At 45.0% G+C, this 27,609-nt stretch overlaps 1 protein-coding gene across 1 annotated transcript in view; it reads right to left on the reverse strand.

Annotated features, from left to right (window-relative positions):
- ABLIM3 (actin binding LIM protein family member 3) overlaps window positions 1-27,609 on the reverse strand; it is a 180,475-nt gene that overhangs the window by 61,833 nt on the left and 91,033 nt on the right. Inside the window, exons 2-4 of the mRNA XM_063120595.1 lie at window positions 19,676-19,816; window positions 8,524-8,707; window positions 4,212-4,324 (exon numbers count right to left, since the gene is read on the reverse strand). Of these exons, the coding sequence (XP_062976665.1) occupies window positions 4,212-4,324; window positions 8,524-8,707; window positions 19,676-19,816 (438 nt within the window). The remainder of the gene's footprint in view (window positions 1-4,211; window positions 4,325-8,523; window positions 8,708-19,675; window positions 19,817-27,609) is intronic.

The following is a 27,609-nucleotide window of genomic DNA, read 5'->3' on the forward strand; positions in this document are numbered from 1 at the left end:
AAAAACCATATAGTGGTCTTTTGCATTGTTTCCCCCGCCCCCCCCCCAGGGCTCTCTAAACAGGTTCTTGGAAATTGAGGAGGGAGGGAAGAGATGAGCATCTTTTTGCTGATTCAGCAGACTCAGTGCTATCAGCTATATTCACTGCACCTTGCTTCTGTGTTTCCTGCAGCAGGAATGGTTGGCTAGCAAGTCTGTTTCTGAGAGGTTCATGTGAGAACAGAATGTTATACATTCAACAACCATCAGAGCCCACAATATTGGCTTACAGAAAGAACCTTAAGAGCACAATCCTACACATGTTTACACAGAAAAAAGTCCTACAACTCTCAGCATTCCCCAGCCAGTGTGGCTGGCTTGTGAATGCTGGGCGTTGTAGGACTTTTTTTTTTTAATGTCTAAACATGCATAGGACTGTGCCCTTAGAGAGTAATGGGATTTCCTCATGTGCTGTGTGTAGCACCTTTGCATTACAGGTATCTCAAGAATGGAAGCAGGCCCAGCCTAAGACATTTTGATGCCTGGGACAGAAAATCCCAATGACATCTCTTCCCTGGTAATTAATCTGGGATATGATTCACCCTACCCCCAAAAAACCCTCTCCCATACAAGTCACACTTGACATGAACTACCATGCCCATTTATTTTGAAAAACCTTGGGAGTTCCCTGTGGATTGCACCTGGTGGTTTCACATCTCATAGTTTCTATGTCTGACACCATAAATGGAACACAAAATGTGCTTACTTGTGAGGCCATTTCACCTCCCTTCATAGGTGGAAGCTCTGAAAATGTGAAACTGAATGGAGAGTTGCCGACTTTATCAATCCAAAAAATGCCAGGCACAAAATCTTCAACCAAAAATGCAGATGGAATGTCATCCAGGATTTCATCCAAGGTTGATCTAATGAGATAGCTCATAGCAAGGAGGGCTAGCTGTGATCCCTGGGTGGGTCCTGGACTAGCCACGGGGTGAATGCAGAATTGAGGATACACTGCCACTAAGTACACATTTCTGCTACCTCCCTATTACTTTAGTGGACATAGATTGGTAAGATTCCAAGCCAAGAGAAAACATAAGAATGTAAGAAGAGCCATGCCGGATCGGATCAAAGGCCTATCCAGTATGGTGTCACAACAGTGGCCAACCAGATACCATGGGAAGCCCACAACAGGACATGAATGCAATAGTATGCTCCTGTTCCACAGCAACTGGTGTACATAGGCATACTGGCTCTGATACTGGAGGTAACACATAGCTATCAGGACTAGTAGCCATTGATAGCCTTATTCTCCATGAAATTGTCTAATCACCTTTTAAAGTCAGCCACATTGGTGGCCATCACCACATCTTGTAGTAGTGAATGCTATAGTTTATTCACAGCATGAAGACATTCTGTCCTGAATCTCGTGTCAGTTTCAGTAAATAACCCTGGGTTCTGGTATTATGAGAACGATCTTTCTCCCTATCCATTTTTTTTCTGCACTATGTATAATGTTATACACCTCTATCATGCCCCCTTACTCACATTTTTTCTATGCTACAACTGATATGCAGGCAATGCAGCCCACATGACACATCTCTATAAACCACAATAGACAACCAGAGATTGCAGATCCAGTTTTTAAAAGAAAATTAAAGTATTTTTTAAAATCAGATTATAAAATGTGAAATGTTCTAGCATAAAATGCCACCTCCAGTCACAAATGTGATTATTCTGCAATAAGCCAGAACCAATTGGGGGAAAGACCAGAAACAAGCCTGAATGCATGATGGCTGGTTGTTTATTGAGGTTTGGGGTAAGCTAAAAAGCCCCAAATGGTGTAACCTTTCCTCATAGGAGACTAGCTCCAACACCTTCATCATTTTCATTGCCCTTTTCTGGATGTTATCCAGCTCTACAATAGCCTATTTACGGTGTGGTGACCAGAATGATACACAGCCGCCTCTTCCTTTAATAGCACAGGGAAGTTCAACTGGTGCAGCTTCTCCCTCCATTGTGATGGGAGAAATGGCAGATGTCAAGCTCCTACCTTTCACATAAATATTAAAAGCAAAGAAGCCCTGTCCTACAGAGCACCTCCCAACATTTCTCAAGGTAGTCTTCATCCTCCCTTGACATGGAAAGACCAATGCATTAATAAGAAGCCATGAAAATTAACTCTGCCCTGAATTCCCACTCTTGTCTCCCTACAGAGCATCTCTTTCTGCACATTGTCCTTGCTGACCTCCTTAGCTCTTTCCTGTCGATTCCTCATAAGTGCCAAGGAACACATGTGCTAGTCAATCTGCAGGTTATCAGTGGGACACAGCCAGCCAGCCAGGCACTCAGCTGTAGTCTGCAGATTCAGTAAACAAGACTGAGAAAGAGTGTCCTAAATTCAGTTGATAAGGACACAAAACATAATTCAGTTCTAGATATCAAAAGATGGCCATCCTGATCATCAAATGAGCAAATAAGGGGTACACACAGGGGGCGCGCACGCACACACGCACACGCACACACACACACACACACACACACACACTCCTGGAAGACTGGAAGAGCCAATACTGTTAAATTCCTGTATCCTCTGACTTTCCTGCAACCATGGCAGAATGTCCTATATTCAAAACTGCTTTAGAAAAAAAAAAAAGGAATTATATTTCCAAACACTGCTGTACTACAAAAGCTGGGTTGCTGACCTGTGGAAGTGTGGAGGGAACATTGACTTCCTTTTGCAAGCTTGATACATGCAGGATACAATCCAATACAGTGTTAAGCACGCATAAGCTTGCTGAAATCAATAGGCTTAAGTGCTCTTAACACTGCTTTGAATGGTGGCCACAGTGTTGGTCTTGTTTGGCAGCTCCTGGCAGCCTAGCCAGGAGCAGGCTGTCACAGGAAAGCACTGCTTTGTAATCAGAGCAAGGAATACTGTCCCGTTCTTCTCTTGGCAATCAATGAGTCTAAGTAAACACGAGGGAACAGCAACATCTGTTGCCTCCACGCTGAGATCACACGGCCTGCATTGCAATTCCATCCAGCTGGTTGGCATCCTAGGGTGAATTTCTCACCACCAGGCCTTTTAAAGGCAGGTCACCACTTATAATGTTCAGCAGCAAAGAGCTTATCAGAAGGGCAGGCAGGGGTGATATCATGTGGCCCAAGGAGGGTGGCTTCACCTGGTTCTTTCCCCCTTTTGGTTCCTCCCCCAGCAACCAACCTCAGCATGACTGAACTGGCTGCAGGAAGGGAGTTTTTCTCCTTGCCTGTTCACTGTTGTGCTACGTCAGCAGGGGTGGGCTCCGTGGGTCCAGCCCTACCTCTTGTATCAAGGAATAGATCAGGGGTGGTGGAAAGCTTTGTGGACCTCCAGATGTTTTGGCTTATAACTCCCATCATCCCTGGCCGGCAGAGCCAGTGGTGAGGGATCATGGGAGTTATAGGCCAAAACATCAGGAGGGTCACAGGTTGCCCACTCCTGGTTCAGGTGAAAGGGTATTCGAACAGAGAGGAAGCAAAAGAGACCATCCTCCACAGCCTTTCATTTAAAAACTTCCCTTCATGCAAGCAAAGGGCAAGGATTGCAGTGCACGCAGTGATGTGTGGAAGGCCATGTCTCATCTTGTGAGTCAGAGCAGGTGTCAGGGGAAGGTATTGTTGGGCACCTGCCAATGCCCACACCCATGCAGGGCTACTGTCTGGTCCTCCGGCCCCTCCTTGCTGCTGCTGCCTGGTCACCTGCTGCCACTTCGATCATGCAAGCAATAACAAAAGTGAGGAGATGGAGCAACAGCAGCCATTTCCCTTGTGCTCTCCCTCTGGGCAGTTGTGCAGACTGGACCAAGGGGGAGAGGGCAAGTGAATGGGCAGTAGTACCTTGGAGAGGAGGAGGGCACACTTAGGGCACCTTACTCAAGCCCCCGCTCCAAAACCTGGAGCTGGCATTCTTGCAGGTCATGGATTTTCCACTGGCTCTGCTCTTCTTCAGGTCAAGGATGGGCCAACAGGAGAGAAAGGAGCAAGACCCATGTCCCACGAGGTAGGTGCACCACCCAGAAGAACCTAGGTTTTCTTCCTCTGCCATCTCTCTCTCTCTGTGTGTGTGTGTGTGTGTGTGTGTGTGTGTGTGTGTGTGTGTGTGTGTCTCAGCATCAGGATTTTCAACCCACTTCCATTCTTTAACTCATTCTAGAAGTTACATAAAAAATGAGATCTGCTTGACTTACGGCTTGGTCCATGAATCTTGATGGGTTTGTTGCTGATCAGCGAATGGGAACAGGTTTGGCAAACACAGTCCTTGCCACTGAATGTAACTTTGTCTCCAATGGGGAATGGCTTCCTGAAACAAAAGGGGGGGGGGGGGGCGACGACAGGAAAACATCAGAAATGCATTGATTCAAACCACTGTGGGAGGGCTTTAGATACCTACAAGTTCCCCTAATTGGTTTGCTGGATTTTAACATTGAGTCAACTATCCTGATTCACTCCAGGGACCTTGCTGTCTTTCTGCTTATGGTGGCAAATGTTGTAATTGCAGCTAGCTATCATTTTAAAGAAGCCACTAATGGAAAACTGGCTAAAATTTGGGATTTATTTATTTTTATGGAAAAATCAATGCATCAGAAGCTGGTTTGCTTGGGGAAATGGAAACCAAAGAATTTGCTGGCAGCCTGGTTCTCCTCTGTTACTTTTATGGGTTCTGATAACACACATTTGGACAATTCCCAAATTCCATTCTTTCTGGTTGTATTGAGGGATAAGATATGATGCATGTTATAGACATCATTATTTGTTGAACAGACTAGACATTGCACAAAGATTCCATGACACTGTTGTCTATTTCCTTTTCCTTTTATTTTTAAAGTCTTATCCCCCCGCTCACCTTGTATATTGTTTTTAAACCATGTATTGAAAACTATAACTAAACAGAGGGAAAGTAATGCTCTTTCTTTTACTGAGAATATATCCCAACTGTAATGGATAGTACTCATAGGTCCAGTTGCTTTAAAGGAACATTTATCACTGCTCTTTCCCCCAATCTCCCATTGTAGCACCCTGTTCCAATGTTGATAAAACTATGGGACAGATGAACTTGTTTTGTTTCCCCAGGCATGTGGACAGGGTGCTAGGATCTCTATGTCTAACCAGCTCTGCTCTTGATCCCTGCCCACTTTGGCTGATTACACCCTGTAGGGCTTGGATCCAGGAAGCGATCACTTCCTTGAGGGATGGCCAGCTACCAAGCTCTTTAAGGGCTCCATCACACCAGTGATTTATTGCACACTCGCCATGCCTGTTATGCAGTTTTGCAGCCCAGTACTCAAATGGCGTTGTCCCTGTCCTGCACTCATTTCACCTCTTCCCCTCCATTTTTTGTTTCTTTTTGGAGTGGGGAAAGTCTGATTTCCCTCCCTCCATGTGAAATAAATGCGCTCCTCCCTCCCAAGTATTGCTGTCATTGTGTTCTATCTGATCATCCTGTTCTTTGTGGGGGGCGGGTGTATCTAAGGGCTGTCTCGCTGACAAAAGAGGAGGGTGGGGTAGTTCTCTGCTCAACCATAAAGGGGGAGGGAGAGAGGTCCCATTTAACTCTATGTTCTTACTCCTGAATAGGCATGACCAGGGGTACATTTTCACCTTAAAAGAAATGTGGAAAATGCACCGGGACGGGGTGGTGGTGCTTCACCCCTGCGCCTCCCTAGAACTGTGAAGCTTCTCAGTTAAGGGCTTGGGCTTTTTTAGAAACGGCATGAGACACTGGTGCACCCGGTACCTGAGCTGCGGTGCACGTTTGCTCCTCCGCCCCTGTAAACCTTTCCCAAGCCAAGCGGCAGCAACAGTCTCAGCCCATGCGCTCCCTCTTGCTTCCTACAAACGGCCTCCCTTCCTTCTCTCCCCCGGAGTTCGTTTAATATGATCTTAGGGGAAAATATAGTGTGATGTTTTACCGTAATTGTGCAGTTTCAGGCTGCCGTACTATTGAATTTGCACAGAAATAAAAAAAAAACTATTTAAAAATAAAATAAAAAATTATCTGTAGGGGAAAGGAGAACATATTTATTTATTTATTTATTTATTTTATTTATATACTGTCCCATAGCTGAAGCTCTCTGGGCGGTTTACAAAAGTTTAAAACAGTAAACATTAAAAAAGGATACAAAATTTTAAAATCATCAGAAATTTTTATTTATTTATTACATAAACATGGGTGGGGCAGGAGTTTTCCCCGGCATAGTAGCACTCCATGTGAAAAGATACATGATCTGAAAGAGTGTAACAATGCACACACGTGAAAGTGCCCAGCGCTCGACTCGCTAAGGGGAGGGGAAACCATGGATGAAAACCAGATTTAAAAAGTAGGTGTGATGGAGTTCTAAGAGAGAGGGTGGTTTGGCCTCTTCTGAAGAAGCCAGGGCTGGATCTAGATCTTCTACTTTGGGGGCAAGGTGATTGAGTAGGTGTTTGCTGGTCAACTTCAGGCGCTTCTGGATGAAACTGATTCTCTGGACCCCTTTCAATCATGTTTTAGGCCTGGTTTCAGAGTGCACACTGCCTTGGTTGCCCTGTGGGATGAACTTTGCTGGGAGAAAAGTGGCGGGAGTGCATCCCTGTTGGTTCTCCTAGACCTCATTGCAGCTTTCAGTACTATTGATTATGTATCCTTTAGAGGCAGCTGTCTGAACTGGGAGCTGCAGGCACTGTTTTACTGTGGTTTCATTCTTCACTGGATAGCTGATTCCCTCCCCAGTTGCAACACTGATGACAAGACTCTTCAAACTGTAAGTATTTCCTCAATTTCCTCAGAGTTTTAACCTGAGCAACAAATCCACCTTGCTCAACTTGTACCTGTTGTCCGGCATCCATCTTGACCTGCAGGCATACCTCACCTTGGCTCACTCAGCTATTGCCTCACACAATATTGGAACAACATGGGGCTGGCTCATATATTACCAGCAGTGCCATGGCTGCTTGCACACCTTCACTGGTTATGTTGGAAGGAAACAGTCTGTGGCTGGGGCCAAGGACGTTGGGTGACTTCTCGCATCCCCCCTACCCATGAGGCTGGGGACACTGGACTAACAAAGCTCTTTAGAGCAACCAGAAGGGCTCCAGAATTGCTGCAGGATGGGTAGGAAAAACTGCATAATATAGCTACATGGTTGCAGCAGACCATAGTAATGGTAGTGGCAGGTGTGTGTATGCTATAAAGCTCATGGGACTAATTTAAGACTAGCTTTTCCTGTCACTCACCTACACCCATCTTTCATTTTAATGCTCCCCTAATGCACTCCCAAGGCTCTGAATGATAAAATAATAGACCTGTGCTGCCAGAGTATTTCTGAGACCTAGAATAGTTCATAGTCCTCAAAAGCTTCACTACCCCCTTGGGATATTACTAGACTTGCCCCCCTCCCGCCCATTTGCAGGACTGTCCAACTGCACTCAGATTAATGATAAGACTGGCACACAATGTGACATCAGTACTACCAATGTTAACCCTACCCTTGCTTGACATGCTCTTAACTCCCACATGTGTGCACTTTTGATAGCACATTCAGCATTCCGAGAACTGGCATTTGCATTTTATTGTATATTATTTTGTATCAAGGGTGGGGAACCTCAGATCTGGCTCTCCCGGGGTCCCAGTCTGGCCCTCCGGCATTCTCCTGGCCCTACCCCCTTCCTACAACCACTGTTTGGTGGTTTCCTGGATTTTGTGCAGTTTTTTTTCTCATTCTAAAAGCTTGAATTGCCTCTCCCAAAGCTTAGTTACTGGCAGCGAGGGCTTTAAGCTACTCTGGGCCTGTTCAAACAAGACACTAAGCCCTGGTTAGTTCACTAACCCTTTTGCAGCAAACAGTTCATGAGCATGTTTAAACCATGGTTATGTAGCCACCATGGATAGGAATGGTTCACATAGCACGCAGCCATAATGTTTAGTTCAATATGTTTAAGCACCGTGGCTTAATGTGTCATCTGAACAGGGTCAATATATTAGTATGTCAGCTGCTCTGCTATTTAATGGGGTTTAACAGGTTGGTGCTAGCTCTTATTGTTTGCTTTTAATTGCATTGTCTTTTATTGTTTGATTTCAAGTTATTTGTTAATTTGTTTTTGTTATGCTACATTTCAACCAAGATTCTGTTTTAATCTATATTTTATTATTGTTAGCCTTCTTGAGTGCCATTTTGGGTGGAAAGTTGTGATATACATCTAATTAATAATAAATAAATATGCAAACCCAAAAGAAATTGTGCTTGATAGATTCACCTGTCCCTACTCCAACCTAGATGGTGCCTTCTAAATGCAGAGTTCAGTCTGAGTGCCAAGCCTGAACTTCTGGGTGCCCTGGTTTGAGACTTCCCTGGTGCTTCGTAAAGTGCAAGAAAAGAAAAAAAGAAAAGAAAAGAAAAGAGAAGAACAGATGATGGATGTGCTGCAGGGTTCCTACCATGCCAACACTACACTTGTCCTGATGCACTTTGAGCATTCTGTTTGGCATCTTCAGCTACTAATGGGTTTAAGCATTCAACTCACCTGCACATACTGCACACAAAGCACTTGGGATGGTAAGTCCGGCCCAAGGCTGAGATCACCTCTCCAGTGATGAAATCCTGGCAACTGTCACAGCGGGTACCATATAGCTGCTGATAGTCACGGGTGCAGATGTATTCCCCATTTTTGAAGAAGAAGCCAGACTGAGCTAGGTCACAGCCGCATACTACAGAGGGGAAAGCACATGCACACATACACAAAGAAGAGTCAATCCTTCGGTCATTTTAATTATGTTTGCCAGAGCTATATTGGTGTTTCCCACAGCAAATACAAAGTATCAACAGCAGTCATGTATCACTACATATATATGTTAGGGAGGCCCAAATGGGCTATGTATCCCTGACACGTGTACCCCATTCATCAATGTTTCTCCATTGTTGTATCATTTCCACTGGCTTCACGTTCATTTCTAGGCTCCGCTCAAAGTGCTGGTCATTAACTTTAAACACCTAATGGCAAATCTTATGAATGTTTAGACAGGAAAAAAGTCCTATAATTCCCAGCGTTCCCCAGCAAGAATGCTGGGAATTGAAGTACTTTTTTCCCTGTCTAAGAATGCATAACATTGTGCCCTAAATGACTTAGGAACTAAAATACCTAAAGAGCTACTTCTTACTATATGAGCCTGCTTATTTTCTGAAGATGCTCTGTTGTGTATCCAACCAACAACTAAGGCTGGATGGTGGGGAGGGGATGTGTGATATGGTCTTTTCTTTTACCATGGCCTTATTGCTCTTATTCTCCACAGTATGATGAAATCGGCTCTGCTCCATCAATGTTACGCGGCGGAGCCAGCCGTCCCTAAAACCCGGTTTTTCAGTGCTGGAAAAACACACTTCTGGGTGGGTGGGGGGAGGGGCGGGGTATAACCAATGTCATCCATGAGAGAGGCTTGTTACCTGCCTCTCTCCTGGCTCTCCTGCTACTGGTAGCATGAATGGGTTTGGGAAGGAAGTAATGCGGCAGATCTCTATTTTGATAAACTGGAGATGCACAGCTGTGCAACAGCAAAGGAAAGAATAAAAGCTCACCATTTGCAACTCCAGAAATGCGCAGTTTTGGATATGTGGAAATGTTCCAAAGGGGGGAAAATGGACTGGAGCAGACACAATGGCCAAATAGGCAAAAATGGGGTGATGGGTGGAAACAGCTCAATTTTCCTTAAGGAAGCAAAAATCCCCAATGACCTTAACATGGTCTGAAGGCTCCCTATGAGTGCACCCCACCACCCCAATTTTGCCCCATTCCAGAAAACTGTCTGGGAATAATAGCTGCCACTCCCTTCCCCCCACTATGCCTAGTGTTCCATGAATAAGCAAAAATCCCAAGGTAGGATCTGAAGGCTTGTTATCTGCCCCTCTCTAGGCTCCTGCTGCTACGTTGTATGAATTGGAATAGGAACTAATGCCGGCAGATCTCTATTTTTATAAACCGGAGATGCACAGCTGTGCATCACCAAAGTAAAGAATAAAAGCTCCCTCCAGAACTGCACAGGGTTGGATATAGACTGAAGCGAACTAATGCAGCATCGGAAAAGATAATTAGCCCAGCAACAGAGAAGTGAAGTAAGGTAGCAATGAGGAAATACCTAATTACAGCTCTCAATGGAACAGGCTAGGAGAAGGAGTGAGGAGGGGGGAAGGGCAGCTCCACTCCTTGACCACATCACAGTCAGGTCAGAGGCATGCCCAGGATTTAATGTGGAGGAACGGGGGCACATTGCAGAGCAAGCGTATGGGAGCCCTGGCTATGGGGGCAGTATGTAAGTGCAATCAATCAATCAATCAATCAATCAATAAATAAATAAATCACAGTAAAGCAACTCCGCAATATTGTGATTTTTCACACGGAAATCCTCTCCTACTCCTAAGTGTGCACTGGCCATGATGTCATTTGACAGCCACAAAGGACCTGACAATGCACCCAAGATGCAGAACCCCCCCCCCCCATGTAGACAGCCCCCATGTCTGGGCTTTAGCATGCCCTGCCCTAGGAGATCCATTTGGTTTGCTCCCTAATGACATCCTGCTTTTTTGTTCCGATCTGCCTTCAGTCATTTGGGTTTCTGTCTCCTTATGTCTTTTATCTGCTCCCTCGCTGTTATTTTACTTATATTATCCAATGTTTTTTTGATGGGTTTTATTTTGTTTTGTATATTTTACAGAGTGGGTTTTTTTTTTTAAAAAAAAAATCGTGTTGTGAACTGCCTCTTAGGATGGCATAGCTACTGTCTGTGTTGGTAGAGCACCACTTTATACAACACATGACTCCAGCTGAGGGTGTGCCTAGCAAGGGCTTGTTTGCAGGAGAAGAGCTCTGTGTTAACCAGCCCTGAGAAAACGTGTGGATGAGGAGTCCACACAGAGTAATAGTGGCAGTATGAGGATCCTTCTGTAAGCTTGATTATACAATATTGGAAGATGACTGGCAGCTGTATGAAGAGACCCCTTTCAAAAGCATTGTATGCGAGGCGCTCAGAGAGTTCTGACTGTGTTGCTTCATCCACACCCTCCCGTACATAAGTCATCACTAGATAGTGACGAACATACACATGCAGGAACCAGCCTTGAATCTGTCTGTCACAACTGCCCTGCTCGAAACCCCTTGACTGGGAATGTAAGACTTGAGGACATCTTCCTTGGACTGTTAGGATGGATTCCTTCCTTCTTTATGATGCCCGCTCACCCTGCCCTTAAAAAAAACCCAAAGCACCTTGAGGGCTGAGCACTTCTTTGAGCCCCACAAGATGTCACTGTTGGGTTGCTAGCATGGTGCAGCAAAAAGTAAGGCACAGCTCCCTTTTGGGAAGATTTAGGTTCTCCTGAGAGAAAGCTTGGCTGCTGCTTAGGGGAATTGTCTGTGAGCCTTGGTGCATGACAGCAGCAGACTGTGCCCTCTTTGATCGAGTATTAGCAGGCCACAAGATACTACCTGGACAGAGCAGCCTGGCAGAGGGAAGGCTGACCTCTACTCAGGCAACAGTTGAGTCACGGCAAAGCCACCCCTCCTGCTTGCCAGGATGACCCTGGCGCATTGTATCATTAGTGGCTGCTGCAGCCACAGGAAAGAACGGAAAACAGGCACAGCAGGGTTCCTTTTCTTCTGACCCAAGAGTGCCTCAGTGAGGCAACTGAAATAAACTCAGTCTGTCATATGGTGGGCAAACAGTTCACTTAGCAGACCTACTGAAAGAAGGGTGGACTCTGCTGTTTTTGAATTGGCCAGCACTTGTGTGAGGCAGCCGGGTAGGCAGCGGACCTCAGCAAGGCAGTCAGCTGACTTGCAGGACCATGCGACCCAGTCAACTGACATGTAGAACCATCATCTAGGTAGGGTTTGGGTGCAGGCAGGGCAGGATGAGGGAGATAAAATGCAGGGGGGGGGGGGCGAGTTAAAATACGTATTGTTATAAAACTGCTTGTCCCATGGAGGAGTAGGTCTTTCAGTTGCTGAGCTTAAGCTTTCGATCAAGGAATGAGGGAAGATGGCAGTGAGATAACTGGGATCTCATTCTAAGCCCCTTTCTGCAGAGTGGCCAAGCAAGGGGTGGGTCTTTTAGCAAGGCCAGCACCCAGGGTAGGCATGGCTTTCCAACTGCCGAGGGCCCACACCCCAGCAGGGGGCTATTGACAAGAGCCCCTTGGAGATGCTCCTCCTCTTTGCCATGACTCCGTTTGTTCAACCTGCCTCTCTCTGTGACCCAGACAACAGTGGGGGTGAGAAGGAGCAGCAGTAGATGCCTTGGCCTGCTTGGTCACTGGCTCTCTGCTTGTCAAGCAAGCCAGTGGTAGCAATGATGAGAAAGGAGACAAGGAGCAAGAGCAGCTGGTGAGAACGGTGGTGAGAAGGTAGATTCACTGTGGGAGGGGCCCCTTTGAGGTGTCTTGCCCATCACTGCCTTTTCGGTCTCATCATGCGCAAATCATCGCAACATTTTTGTCCAAACTGTGAATTGGAGTGGTCCTGGGTAATCCTTGTCAGACTTAACTAGAGCAGGTCTGTGGGAGGGAAGAAACAAGAGCCATGACAGACATACAGCCTGATCTCTTATGCAAAGTGAGGTGCGCCTAAACGTGTAGATTTTGATGGACTTAGGTGTGCCAAAGCCTGCGTAGGACTGGGATCAATTTCGTTGTGTGTCAACAGATGCAGAGAGAAGATGAGGCTGGATGGGAGCAGGGAGCTATGTGGGAAAAGATCGGGAAGAAGGATTTCCTTTCATTTTGAAAGCAGATGGAAAACACGGCCAAGTTCTCCCCTGGTGGTTCTGCATTCCTTTTGAAGCTAGAGACAGCCTGAGCTCTTCGTCTGGCAGCACAGTCTACACAACTCCAGGGGGCTGGAGACACAGGTTTCCCCTGCTGAGTCCTGGGAGACAGCATGGGGGTGCACAGAGTCTGACAGGTGGACACCGCAGCATAGGGGCCTTGCTGGGTTCTTTCTATGCAGATGTATGCAGGTGCTTCCAGACATGGTGTCTTTCATAGGGTTTCCAGGTTGCAACCCATTGAACTCATCCAGATCTTGCCTTCAACATAAATGATGCACCAGGAAATTGTGTAGCTGCCAAAACTCCTGCTCATTCCTTCGCTGGTCCTCTGCTCATCTCCCTGCCTGGTCTGCTTTGTAAGCAGGACTTTAATTTTGCCCCACAGCAGGAAAGGGAGGAGTGTAAGTGGGAGAACTTGAGAAAGAAGAGGCTGGAATTGTTCATCTAAAAGGTACTGTTGCTAGTCAGGTTCTCTAGGTTATGACGCGCAACATGTTTGCAAAAGATTTTTTCTCTCTGAATGCAAGCCTTAGTCACCCACACCCCACATAATCAAATCACTAATGTCTGTGCTGTCCACAATTTTGCCTGGGGGCAAAATCCAGCCTTCTAGATTTTTTTTAGATGGCCCCATCCTCTTTCTCCCAACCGCACTGTAAAAGGTTAAAATGCCACTCCTAAAGCTTAGTTGCTGCATTTTGTAGATAGGTGGGGTATAAATTGAATTAATGATAATGATGATGGTAATAATAATAATAATAATAATAATAATAATAATAATAATAATAATATAGGCAGTAAACATTTTAAGTTAAAATATGACAGGGGTGGGGCACCTCTTTCAGGCTGAAAGAGGTGCCCTACCTCTGGACTAATGGGGTCATTCACCATGAGTGTCACAACTGTGCTACCATCATGCCACAGTCACTCTACACTGCTGTAATAGGAAGTATCTCTTCTATTAAGTACTTCCTGTTCACCACTGCAGTCGCTACTTTGATCAGGTCAGAGCAACCTCCAGCCCACGGGCCTCATCCATCTCATGGTGGAGCCCAATCCAGCCCATGGTTGAGCCCCCACTAAGGACTGCTTCCCTTCCTTTTCCCAAGCCTTGCTCTGCAACCCCCTCCCCTCTCCGCAGGTATGTGGCACAAAGGGGGATCCCTTTGTTATCTCTGATTAGAGACATCCAATGAGAGAGATCGGAGATAAGTGGAGGATTCCCCAACACCACTTCCCATACCACTTGCACGCAGATTGGGAGGTTAGTGGCACGGCTAGGAGGAGTTCAACTCATCTGGGGATTGCAGGAACCAGTTCCTGCAAGTCCCGAGTTCCTTCCCATGACAATTGGGGTGCAAGCAGCGCAAAAACGAGCAGCCTGGCTCAGTTGGGGCTTGCAGGAACCCCTCTGGCAGAGAGATCACAAAATTTTCAAGTTCGATACACCATCTAGCTAATTGTTAGTAATACATTTGTATTTGCGGTAGAAGGGCATCCATATATTTATTTATTTTTAGAAAGGTGCGAGACAACTATTCTCCTGGCACATGAACAAATCTTCTTAGGAGCCATTTTCTGCATTATCTGTCCATGCAAATGCTCAGAGTTTTACTCTAAGCCATGGGGCACATTCAGCTTTCACAATCCGTAGTTATTAGAAATCCATCCATTCAGCCTTTGACACTTTGTTGATTTTGGCACTCTTTCCTGTTACATTTCAAGCAATGTGCTTTGCAACCCTAATCTAGGGCCTTCTTGTGGATCAGCTTTCATCGCATGGCCCTCAGCATCTCAGGACAGAGAATTGCATGCTGGTCCATCCATTTCCTTAAACCGCTCAGAGAGCTTCGGCTATGGGGCAGTATATAAATGCAATAAATAAATAAAACCTTTCCTGCCCTCACCAGCAAACAGAAGAGGGAAGAGGCTTGGGGTGGGGCAGGGATAAAACTGGGATGCTGATATTTGCAGTAGAAATGGAAGACATGGTGGCATTTCTTGTCATCAACTGGCTGAGTGGAAGAAGAGCGGCACGAGTTCTACCTGCAGTGCAGAGCAGCTTAAGCTGCTGCTGTGTTGAATTGCAATGGCCAATACCATTGAGAGGTATTTAGGAGTCAGAGGTTGGGTACACACAACACACTAACCCACAGTCAGTGGTTGACTGTGGGTTGTTGTTGAACTGTGGATTGTTTGTTGAACCATGGGTTAGCGTGTTGCTCAAACCCAGGACATTATCCGCAGGATGGCTTCTTAACTACACAGTGTGACTTATTTTTCTCAAACAAGCCACCTTGAGAATCCATAGTTTATTGTTGGGTTGTTCAGGCTGGTTATTATCCTGGGTTCAGACAATGTGCTAACCCATGGTTCAACAATCAATGCATAGTTCAACAACCCACTTTCAAATGCTGTGAGTGTTGTGTGAACTCAGCCAGTGTCAGAAAAGAGTTAAAGAAGCCTTTTGACCCTACCTTTCCTTAGGGTTTGAAGAGTTGCCGTGTTTCTTTGGTCTGTAATTTTTATAGTGAACATCTAGACTGGCACAATATAAACCTTGCTTATTTAAGGGCGATAAGGACACGGTCTATACTACTGCTTTATAATGGTATTGACAACTGTTGGGGCCCATGACACTTTTCATATACTGTTTTCAAAGAGTTTTCAAAGTGTTATATCCTGCTTGGTGTAGATCTGGCCAGTGTTGCTGTATCTTCTCCCTTTAAGAACCAATATATTGGTGCTTATATTTTAAATTTCCATCTAGTCGGTCATATTTTATTTCCACTTAGTCCCAACTAGTTATCTTAATGATGGTGTTTATGTTCTCATTTTTCTACCATTCAATTTAAACTGCTACTATTGCTCCTCCCACCAGCCTTTGACCTACAGGGTTACCCAATCTTCACCCACAGTGAGTTTGTCAACTTTGGAGCTGTTTCCCATCATCCCCTGATGCCTAAGCCCTCCTGTCATTCCTGTGACTTCTTAACATTGTGTTTCTCTGAGAATTGAATGTCATGAATTACTTAAGTTCATCCCTGCCTTGCTGATGAAAGGGTGAATGGGGAGGAGCAAAGCTGAGATGCTGTAAAAGCTAATGGCCCAGAACGGATGTGAAAGGGCTCCTTAATACATTTATTGAAACAGCTGCTCTTAGGAAGGGGCAGTAACCAGATCTATAAATTGTACCATGTGAATTACCAGAGATTGGTACTGCTCCCTGTTAATTCCCACTCTCATTGTTTTTCACTAAGCAGTGAGCCAGTTTTTCTCATTGTGTCCTGTACTTCACTGTGTTGGCCATCAAAGTACACAAGGCCTTGCATGGCAGGGCTACCATTTACACACACTACACGCTTACACACACACACACACAAACGAATCCCTGGCTATTAGAGTACAGGTGCATCACACACATTATGGTTTTACATTAGTTTAAGAGCCATGGCTTTCCCCAAAGAGTCCGGGGAATCATAGTTTGGTAAGGATGCCGATAATTCTGTTAATGATCCCTAGATCCCTAGGGATCCCTTGATCTGTTAAAGATCCCCAGATCGCTTCAAAGAACTACAGCTTTTGGAATGACAAATGAGCTTAAATCTGTAGTGTGCAGCTCCTGTTACAGCACGAACCTTTTGCCCCTTACACAAACTCCAGTGTCCCTCATGTGTCAATTCTCAGTAGAGGTGCAACTGCTCATTCAGGTTAAGGGGCTTTGTGTGTGTGTGTGTGTGTGTCTCATTCTGTATTCACAACTTCCCCTTATGACACCTGTCAGAGTGGGTAAGAAAGGTCCAGGGGCTAAAGGCCCCATACTGTGGCATCCCTTGAATCTCCTAATGCCTCCATCCTTCTTTCCTTCATGTTGTGAAAAGAGCCAGGAAGGAGAGCCCTTAAGGTTGCCAAAATAAGTTCCAACTCAAGGAACAGATAGTGAGACAGTAAGAAAATGACAAATTATGGTGCTTCTCAGCTCCAGGTTTTTCTGAATGAAACAGATTATCTAGATTCATTACATCCTGACCCAGTGATGGGATTGAGACAACCTTGCTGCAGGACCTACATCAGAAACTGGATAAGGGGAGCCCATCCTTGTTTGTTCTGTTGGACCTCTCAGTGGTTCTGAATACCATTGTCTGCCATGGTATCCTTCTAGACCGGCTTGCAAGAATGGAACTTAAGGGCATGGTATTATGGCGGCTTTAGCCCTTCCTGGAGGGCTGGCTTCAGAAAATAGTCCTGGAGACTTCTACTCAACGCCTTGGATGCCCGATTCAGCTATGGCCAGCAGTGCACCAATTACACCCATTCCCAGAAAATGCAGATCTGGCCAGGGTGATACATGCCTTAGTTACATCACATCTGGATTATTGCAATGTGCTCTACATAGGGCTGCCTTTGAAGTGTATTTGGAAATTATAGTTGGTCCAGAATGTAGCAGTTTGATTGTTATCAGGGGCTGTGTAAAAGGAGTATGTGCTCCCCTTGTTGAAACAGCTGCACTGACTTCCAATTTGTTTCTGGGTACAATTCAAAGTACTGGTTGATGGCTTTTAATGCCTTGAATAGTTTAAGGACCAAGATATCTGAAGGACCACTTTCTTCCATAAGAGATTCCCCACCTATTGAGGTCATCTTAGTAGGCCATCTTGTATGTCCCTTATTTGGAATTGGGGAAGGGGACTTTTGGGTGTGGCTGTGCCAAGGTTTTGGAATTCCCCTCCAAGGCAGGCCATCTCACTTCCTCATGAATGACATTCTGGAGGCTGGTAAAGAACTTCCTTTTTAGAAATTTCTTTTTAGGCATTTTGTATATATCTTTAACTTGCTGTTTTTAATCTGTCTTCATTTTTTTAATATATTATATATTATGAAGGCTTGTACATAGCTATTTTTTTTGCTGCTGTTCTCAAGTTCTCATGCTTAGGGTATATCTTGTAAATTAAATGGATTTTGTAATTGTTAAGTTGCTATTTTTTGTTGTAAGCCAACGTGAATTCCTAAGAGATAAGATGGAGTTTAACTATTTTAAAGTAATTTTAATTAATTAAGGGTGCAATCCTATGCATGTTTAGACAGAAAAATGCCCTACAACTAATGCTGGGAACTGTAGTACTTTTTTCTGTCTAAACATGCATAGGATTGCACCCTAATTTATTTAAAATATTGATATACCCACTCTTCATTATTAAATCACTGGGTGGTATAGAAAATGCATTAAAACAACTAAAATAAAACAGCAGCAGCAGCAACAAATGTACCAAGGTAGGTATTAAAATCAGCAAATGCCTGGGTACACACATGAATACATAACTAAATAATGTGTGTGGCCACATCCCTGGTGTCATCCAGTCCCTACTCAAAGCATTGTTTGGAGTTCCAACTGGCGCCTCAGCCAGGGTCTGGTTTCACTATGTACAGGCTTTCCTCAACTGAGGAAATCTCAAATGCCACAAAGCTGCCTTGATTCAGTTGGGGGCAGCTCTGCCTGTGACACACCCTCCCTAATAGAGGGAAAGTGCACTGCTGGCAAAGCCACTCCAACCAAGATGGCAGCTGGAGTGCTGCTCCAAGCAACTTCTCCCACCACTTGCATCCCTGCTGTTATCTCCAACATGTAATTGGGAATAACAGTCGGGATTTCCCTGCAATGTCCTTGCTGTTATCTCTAATCATAGATCGGAAACAACAGGGATTCCTCCAGGTGGCAGGGCTTGGAAGCCAAGTCCCACTACATGGGGGAACCCAAGGAGGCTCAGCAGGACAGACTGGGAACCTCCATAACCCAGATTAGGCCTGTGGGCTGGAGATTTCCCATCCCTGCCCTATACTATGCTTGAGACTACCTCTAGCTTGATTCTGGTGAGAGAATCAATCCTGTTGCTACCATTGTCAATATTTCCCTATCGCTGTATCTTTCAGAAGACTAGTAGTGGTAGCCAAGCTGTCTTTTAGCTATTCTTCCTATTGTGGAAACCCTAATAAGCTTGCAAACCTAAAGTTCTGTGGAAAATACTTCCATAACCACTGGTCTATCGTGTCTGACAGTAGTATGCAATAATATCAGTGGTATTGGACAGTGGAATGCAATAATATTTAACATTAGGTAGTACTTGATAAGATGACGTGTAATGTTCTATCTTATAGAATCTGGTCGTTAACACACAATAGTAGCATTTCATAGATAACATGCAACAGTAATTAGAATGTGGCACTTAACAACAAGAAGAAGGGGCTGTGGGTCAGTAGTAGCGCACACGCTTGACATGCAGAAGGTCCCAGGTTCAGTCCCCGGTGTCTCCAGGTAGGGATGGAAAAACTCCTGCCTGAAACCCTGGAGAGCCGACAATACTGGGCTGGGGGGATGGAGGATCTGACTTGGTATAAGTCAGCTCCCAATGTTCCTAACAGCTGATGAGACTTCGTAAATCAAAACCAACAACAAATAAACAACAAATAAAAACAAGTAAACAACAAATAAACAAAAGATGTTAAACAGTCTGGAGCACTTGAAAATGGAAGTGCAGATTTTGATTCAAAATTTCTCATTAATTTATTTAAATAGCCCCATTGAAAAATCTGACTTCAAATGCTTGCAAATATTCATTTCATCTTGAACTTTAACCCACAGCATTGCAGTATTGGGGGAGGATATGGAACTGACAGAAACTTTGTTTTCCCACATTGTCCTGGCCAATAAATGGCCACATTGAATCCATACGTTTCAAACATTTGCTGCCTGCTTCTTCAAGGCAAAACTGAGCACTGCCTTGGCTTGGAAAAAGGCAGGCGAGTGGAAGTAATGGCTGACTCTAATCTTCCTGAGCAAGACAGCTACAGATCCTCAAGAGCACTTACCCTGGCAGGTGAAGCATCTGATGTGGAAGTGATTGCTCTGGACACGCACCACCTCCCCTTTACAGGTATCTCCACAGCGATAGCACTGGATTATGGTGGGACGACCCCCGGAGTTGTATGGATTTTGTTGAAAAGGAACTGCTGGTGAAAAGGAAAGGCACAGCTTGTTAGCAGGGCAGAGAGAGGGGTGTTAAGATGAGTAAAATCCATTATCTCATGTTCTTCCTACCTTTCTGGTTTCTTATGCAAGGTATCACTGCCCAGGCCAGAGATGTGAAAGGCCATGTGCTCTGATGGGCTAAGCAGTCAAGGCTGGTGGCTCCAATATTCGTCAGGCAGTGTATCTGCTCTGGGTTTCAGACAGAACTCTAAAGGAGCTGTGCAACTTGTACCAGCCTCCACCAGGGCTAAGCACTGGCAGGCAAAATGTTACACATCCTGGTCATCTTCTGGCCAGCTTCTCTCTTAGAGAAGGCAAACAAAAAATGCAAAGGGAATTTAGGCAGAGGGCAGTGAAGAATGGCCGAACACATACTTTGCGTGTGGAAGGGCCCAGGCTCAGAGCTGGCATCTCTGCTTAAAGGAACTTTGGCAGCAGGGATAAGAAAGACACAGCCCTGAAGCCTTGGAGCAGAGATGCGGAATTTCGGGCCCATAGGCCTCATCTGGCCTGTGGCGGTCCTATCTCCAGTCCACAGAGCCTCATTGGGTTCCGCTATGGAGATGGCATGTGCTGTGCAAAGCCATGGACTCAAGACTGCTCTTCTCAGCACTAGCTGAGCCCCTTTCTCTGTGCTCTTTCAGCATGGAGAAAGGCAAAATGACTGGTGTGTGTGTGGTGGGGGAGGGCAATGTCATCATCTGATTTCTTCCCCCACCACCACCACCCTAAAACGGTTCTGTGCCCCTGCCATGGCCAAATGCTGCCAGTCCGAGTGGACTGTGTAAGAACTGAGGTAAATTAGATGATGCCCTTCACCAAGTGCCTTCAGTAAGGGACATACATTATGAAGGCATGAAGCAGAGGGTCTTTTCTATGGTGATACTCCAACTCTAGAATGCCCTTCCAAGGGATAGTCATCTAATGCCAATGTTGTGTGTTTTTAGGCACCAGGTAAATGTGTTTTTATTTACCTGGACATTTCAATTGGTCTTTCAAATCATGTTATGGTCTTAGCTGGTTGACAAGTTGTTTTAACCCCTTGCATTTTTGGACTATTTTACTGTATTTTATTGTTAAGTGTTACCTGCTCTGGAACCCACTTTTGTGGGCAAAAGGTGCTATAGAACATTTCTAAATAAATAAATAAGAATGACCAGTAGCCTGACTTAGTATAAAAGAAGCTTCTTATATATTCATATATAACACCTTATAAAACACTGTAACGCTGAACCTGTAAAGATGACAGAGACATGATGTGTACATGAAAAATAGGGCTTCTGTTCTAAACCTCCATTCATTCCAAATTTGAACATTCAGTAAAGAAACACTGGATAGACTTACCTTCTTGGCCATACCCCCCCACCCCCCACCCCCTGGCTGACTCTCACATCCATCTCGTCATGAACTGATGTGTGTAAAACTCTTGATATTTATCCATGTGCCACTTAAGGTACTACTGTTTGACACACATGGCTGCTTGGGAAAATGAAAAACACACACATCGAAAGTGCTAGATATTCTTGGTGAGGGTTGCCTTTCCAAAGAGAACCTGAGTTCTCGGGGGAATTCTCACATCAGAAGTGAAGGTCAGATTTGTCAAGGTTAGTTTCACTAGACCCGGAGAATTCTCCAGGGAAACATCTGATGCGTGCGTCTCTCAGCCCTCTCAAAGCAGGTGGTAGGTTGTAGAGAGCCCCAGGAGAACTGGTTGCGAGATGAGGGCTTTCTAGCCCTTTTGAGTCCTCTTGAGCACTTTTGCAAAGGGAAGAGCTTTCCCGACATCTGTTTCTCTTTCCTTGATGCTTGTTCAGCAAAACTATCTCTTCTGCAGACCACTGAGGCCTATCAAGAATATGCTTTGGCGGTGTGCTGTTATTACAGAGCATACAGTGCCAGCAGCATCTGGGGAGGATAAGCTTGCGGCCAGGGGAGATTGGCTTCCTGTGGACAGAAGGCCTGTTTGCAGCTTAAGAAAACCCACATGCAAACTCCCTCCTCCATGGGATGTGCACTCCCATGCTAGAGAGGGGGAGTGCACAGCCTCCAAAGGACAACTAAGAGCAAGACAATGGTTCGTGAAAAGACAGTGGGGGTGGGGTGAGGGAGGTTAACCAGTAGGTGCCCATGACAGCGTAGTCCATGCAGCACCAGCAACTGCAACGGAAAATGCTTCCTTGAGCAAATACTGTATTGTTCCAGTAACAAAATACTGTGGTGTGATAGCTAATATGCACACAACACAGAAGCACTTCCTTGGGAAAAGATGTATGAGTCCTTTCAAAAATGCCGTGTGCTGAGCTCAGGTATTTCCTTAAATCATTTTCTGGAGCCTTCCTTTCACATACTCCTTGTCCTTACCTCCCAGTCCCCTCATGGACTTGCCCCACCACCCGCATCTTTCTCTCCTTCTTATCACCTAATGCGTTTCTGCCTGTAACCAGTAGTGGTACCAATTAGAGGTCCCAGGGTTCAGTATCATGCCTCCCCTACCCCCAGCAAATAAAAAAGCCCTGTGTGTGCTGCACTGGCTGTGGTACCATTACTCAATTGCACATTGACACCAATTGCCCAATCCTGCAAGTACGCAGAACTTACTAGCCTTTTGCTTCCAGGAAAGCATGGAAGATGATTATTCACTAAAATATGTAATTAAAATATTTTTGCATTATTATTGTACATTGTTGACTGTGTATGCACAAATGTCACATCTGAGTTCAGTGTTTGGGGCAGAGCAGGAAGCCTACTACAGACACCTAGCCCTGAGGCCCATCAGGACCTTGATCCAGCCCTGGCTGTGTGGCTCCAAGGATATCATCATAGGTTATCATCATAAGCGGCAGCATAATTTTGTGTGGTTGTGTGAATTCTCTCCTCGCCCCACTGTGCGCTCATGATGTTAAAGTCATTTCATTCTTTGTAGAATGGAAGTTATTGCTGGTAAAAGAAAATGTGTGGCTGTGTGATTTGCCCACCCCCTCCTTTTATATGCCTTCCCTTTCTGTGGTATGGGTTGATGACCGTTGGGGCTTCAAAAGACTGCCAAGCCTCTAGTGGCCTTCTTAGCTCTGCCTCCCTCAGGACACCTCTGGTAACCCATCCCCCACCCCACTAGTCAGACTGGCCACTGGCCACCACTGCCTGCATTCTCCATCTCCACCTACTGCTGCTAAACAATGGTCTACTGCCTCCTTGAGTGGCTCTGCTGCTCCTTCCGTCTTCCTCTGCCTTTCCCTTCTGCCTGGAACTCCCTCCCAGAGGCAGAACACTCTCCCGGTGTTGCCTCTCTCTTCCTGGAGACAACAGAGGGAGAAGAGGAAAGGGTAACAAAGGCTGGTTGTGAAAAGTGCAGTTACATTTATTGAGGCCTTGTTTCATTGAGGTGAGGATGAAGCAGTTAAGCAAAAAGGCAGCATATAAATGCAATAAAATAAATAAAAGGCTTCCTGTACAAAGTCAGCTCTAAGGAGGGATCGGATATGGTTGAGATTTTGGTGACAAGTTCTCCAGGGCAGGGATTTGTCATTGTGTCTGTGCAAGGCTATAAAGTGCTGCCACTTTTGTAATTCTATTCACTGACTGGACTGTATAGATCAGCCTTCCCTAACCTAGTGCCCTCCATATGTGTTGGACTACAGTCCAATACATCTGGAGGGCATTAGGATAAGGAAGGTTGGCACAGACAGACAGACAGACAGAAGGTCCTATACAAGGTCCGATACAGTAAAATTAAACAACATTGCTATATTTTTAATAGGATTTCAGGGTGACGGAAGTGCAGTGGCAAACCTCTCCTCCACTGCCTGCTTCCTGCATTGAGAACAAAGAATCAGCCAACCCTTCAGACAGAATCAGGCTGTATCAGAACCTTTTGCAAGCAAAGATGAGGGGTTGTTTGAGTCAATGAATTAGTCAGCGTTTAAACAAACATTCATACCAGCAATAAATAAATAAACAAATAAATCTGCATTGAATGATTTATCTATCAATTATTATGGGCTTCTGGTCTCTAGGGGAAACTTCTTGGTGTCCATAGCAACCTGTCACCAAGCTGGTGAGCTCAGAATCTGATAATAGGAGGAAGCAAGTATGATAAGGAAAGGGGTGTGTGTGTGTGTGTGTGTGTGTGTGTGTGTGTGAGTAGCAGGGGTTGGAGACTTACATGACATGACAGAGTGGGGGGAGATTCTTATCACACAACAGAAAATCCTATTCCTCCGGAAGTAACTCAGCCAGGTCAGGACCTGCCCATGGGATCTGTACTCTGTTGTTTATCTCGGTTCAGCATTAAACAGTCTTCCCCAAGTTCAGGATTAACTCTCGGCTCCTGATGGAATTTCCACTCATATACACGGCTTGCATTGTTTTCAGTTGTTTTCCAGAAGCTTACCATTCTCTCTTGCCTCTGCATGGGAGCATTATACATCGCATTACCCCTTTACAGAGGGACAGACGATCAGGGCAAAGCTCATTATGCCCAAATAATCCAGTAATAATGTAAGTAGCATTAGGAAACTTATAGGCTGAGATGCAGCAATCAGAGGAAAAGCAGGGTGGGGGTGGGGGGAGACCAAAGGAAAACTGAGTGGAATGCCTTAATCTCACAATGGTTCACTCCTGCCTGAAGTAGCCATGCTTACTTAGCCAGAAATTAAAACCAGTTTCAGCTCATCCTAGTTAATGCATCAGTGTACTTGTTACATAGGATACCATAATCCCAGAGACTCTAATGTAGGACCGTTTAGCCAATGGAGTTTGTTGGATTTCCAAGCCTGTGCTTAATGCATCGCTGTTCATACTGATGACTAGGGATGGAGAGAACAAGACAGGGAGGCGTCAAAAGCCAATTTAGGTATGGTTTACTTTAAGGTATGTCTCATCTTATTATTATTATTATTATTTATTTATTTATTTATATAGCACCATCAATGTACATGGTGCTGTACAGAGTAAAACAGTAAATAGCAAGACCCTGCCGCATAGGCTTACAATCTAATAAAATCATAGTAAAACAATAAGGAGGGGAAGAGAATGCAAACAGGTACAGGGTAGGGTAAGCAGGCACAGGGTAGGGAAAAACTAACAGTAGAAAGCAACAGTAGAAGTCTGCACAACATCAAGTTTTAAAAGCTTTAGGAAAAAGAAATCTCTAGGAACCAACTGGGAACCCCCTTTATAGAATTAGGAACAAAACATACATTAGACTTGCTGTGATGATGCCACCAAAATGGCTTCCCTGTGGAAAGTGATCCTCATTCTGGCCATACTAACCTCTAGAGCAGGGGTTGGCAACATGAGGCCCATGGGCCAAATTTAGCCTTAAAACAAGGTATGTGCCTTGTTTCAGGCCACCACTGCAGTTGCCTTTGACATTCAGTGGTAAATCTGCAATTGTTTTGCCCCTGCCGCCACTGGAATTCACAAGTATACATCTAATTTCAACCCCTCTGGAACCTCTAATATTGCCCACCCCTGATCTAGTGCTATTAACTGAATTGATTACACTAATAGATGAGTGCATTGTGAATTTCCAGGGCTTCATCAGAGGCCACCAGAAAAATGCAGATAGGGATGGAGACTCTCGCAACAGGATTGCATGGATTTACATGGCAACGTCTGCACAGAATTGATTTGCCACAGGAAAGGTTTTGTTTTGTTTTTGTGAATATAATGTAACATGGGCTCTTCTGGCCAACAAAATTTTTGAATTGTGGGTTTACAGGTCTCACAAGCAAAGGCTAAGCATGCACAGTAGTTGGAGAGAAACGTCAAGGGGATAATAGCATCTTTTATCTTGTAATATCCCCATACGAAGCTTTGATATGGATTTAATGTGCTGGAAATGTTCCTTTTCTACAGTTTAACCACAACAATAAATGATGATTCTGCTGCCTCAGGGCCCTGTCAGCCTCCTTGGCTTGCATTTTCAAAATGTATACAATATATAGTACAATTCCGGACTAGTCCATTGGCAAACACTGACCCTGTTCAGGTGACTGCAAAGCCATGGTGGTTAAGCATTTTGAACTAAACATTATGGCTTATGTGTCATGTGAACCATTCTTAACCATGCTGGCTACATAACCACAGTTTAAACAACTCACAAACCATTTGCTGCAAAAGGTTTAGTGGCCTAACCAGGGCTTAGTGTGTTGGCTGAATAGTAGGGGTATGCTCCACTCTGTTATGGATCCCCAGATCTGAAGCAGAGCGGGCTGATCTGGACCTCTGAAGCCTGGTTCCGGAGCAGATCGGGGGAGGTCCGGATTAGGTTGAAGGTTCAGGGAGGGAGTGCACAGCCCTACTGAATAGGATACTTTCTTACCTTGAGTCAAATCTGACCCTATAGCACCAGAACATGAGGCAAGCCAGTGCTTCTGTAGAAGACAAGCTGAAGATCTCTAGCTGCCACTTGGTCATGTGCTTCAGCAAACACCTTCTCAGCAAGTCCTGCTGTATTCTGAGCTCTTATCTCTTCTCTGGCTAAGACCTGCTATGTTCTGTCTCAGAGGCTGATGGAGGAACAATCTGCACCTTATAAGCATCAGAGGCCATTGGGAGCAGGACAGACCGTTTGAGAAATTTAAAGGATTATTGCTACACATACAAAAGTACTGAGCTAGGCCTAATGGCACTAAATGGCAAATGGCTATATTGTAGAGGTTTCATAAAATGCAGAAGAGAGAACAGATATCACAGACAGTGGGCTTCGGAGAAGAGTTTAGCACTTGTTCAGATGTTACACTTCGTAGCGCAACAGCCTGAAGTTCTGTATGTGGTTCTATATCTTGCAGTCTTCATTAACCTGCGGCTGCAGGAGTCCGTGTGGTAATTTACAGTGTCCTGTTGCATTCATGAGTGATAATCCCTTTGGTGAAATGATAGGTTACATTCTGAAAGAAGAGTGGTCTGTGGTAAGTTGACACTACTCTGTGGCAAGAATTTTGGCAGCTTCATGCATTATGACTCTGCATTGTTTTGACACAGCAGACTAACGCAGCTATTCCTCTGGAAGGAAATACCTGCAGCAAACATAAAGGAGCAGGATCATGCCGATCCCCACATATATATCCACTTCTTTACACCCTGGCCCAAACAGATTTCCAAGACAGCAGTACATGGGTGTTTAAAGTTGTGCTCGTGACGCTTACACTTGTATGTGTTTGCTGCAGTAACACTTGGTATAATTCCAGCGTTTCCCGCAACAGCCATAACGTGTGGAGCTGTTAACCATTAAGCATAGAATTACACAGTACAGCATGTAGAACAGCTCCCAGAGTGCCAGAGGTAGCAGACCTGAGTTCTGAAATGGAGGAACCATCTTACATCATATGCATATTTTCTGACCTAGAGGCATGATGTCTGCCTTGAATCGCTATGTCTAGTACAAATGCAGCACATGAGAATCTCCTAAATGCATGATATAAAGCATTTACAAGCCACCACAGCAGTAGACAGAAGTGGTTCTCGTAAACAGAGATCTATAAACATGCTTAAGAGTGTGATGAAAGCAGCCGCTGAGTGCCTTAATCAATTTAACAACTAGTGCTACCTTCCCCAATCCAGATGTGCTGGACCACAACTCCCATCATGCACAGCCAGCATGGCCAATGGCTGAGTGGGCTGGAGATGGGGAGAGTTGCAGTCCAACATATTTGGAGGGGCCCAGGTTGGGGATGGCTGAACTAGCAGAAAAGTGTAGTATAGAGAAAAGAGACAGTAAGTACAAACTAGTTTAAAGTCGGACTCAAAACAGGCCAAAGAAAAGACTTAA

This window comes from Elgaria multicarinata, chromosome 3 (assembly GCF_023053635.1).
Source record: "Elgaria multicarinata webbii isolate HBS135686 ecotype San Diego chromosome 3, rElgMul1.1.pri, whole genome shotgun sequence".
In the NCBI taxonomy this organism is placed as follows: Eukaryota; Metazoa; Chordata; class Lepidosauria; order Squamata; family Anguidae; genus Elgaria; species Elgaria multicarinata.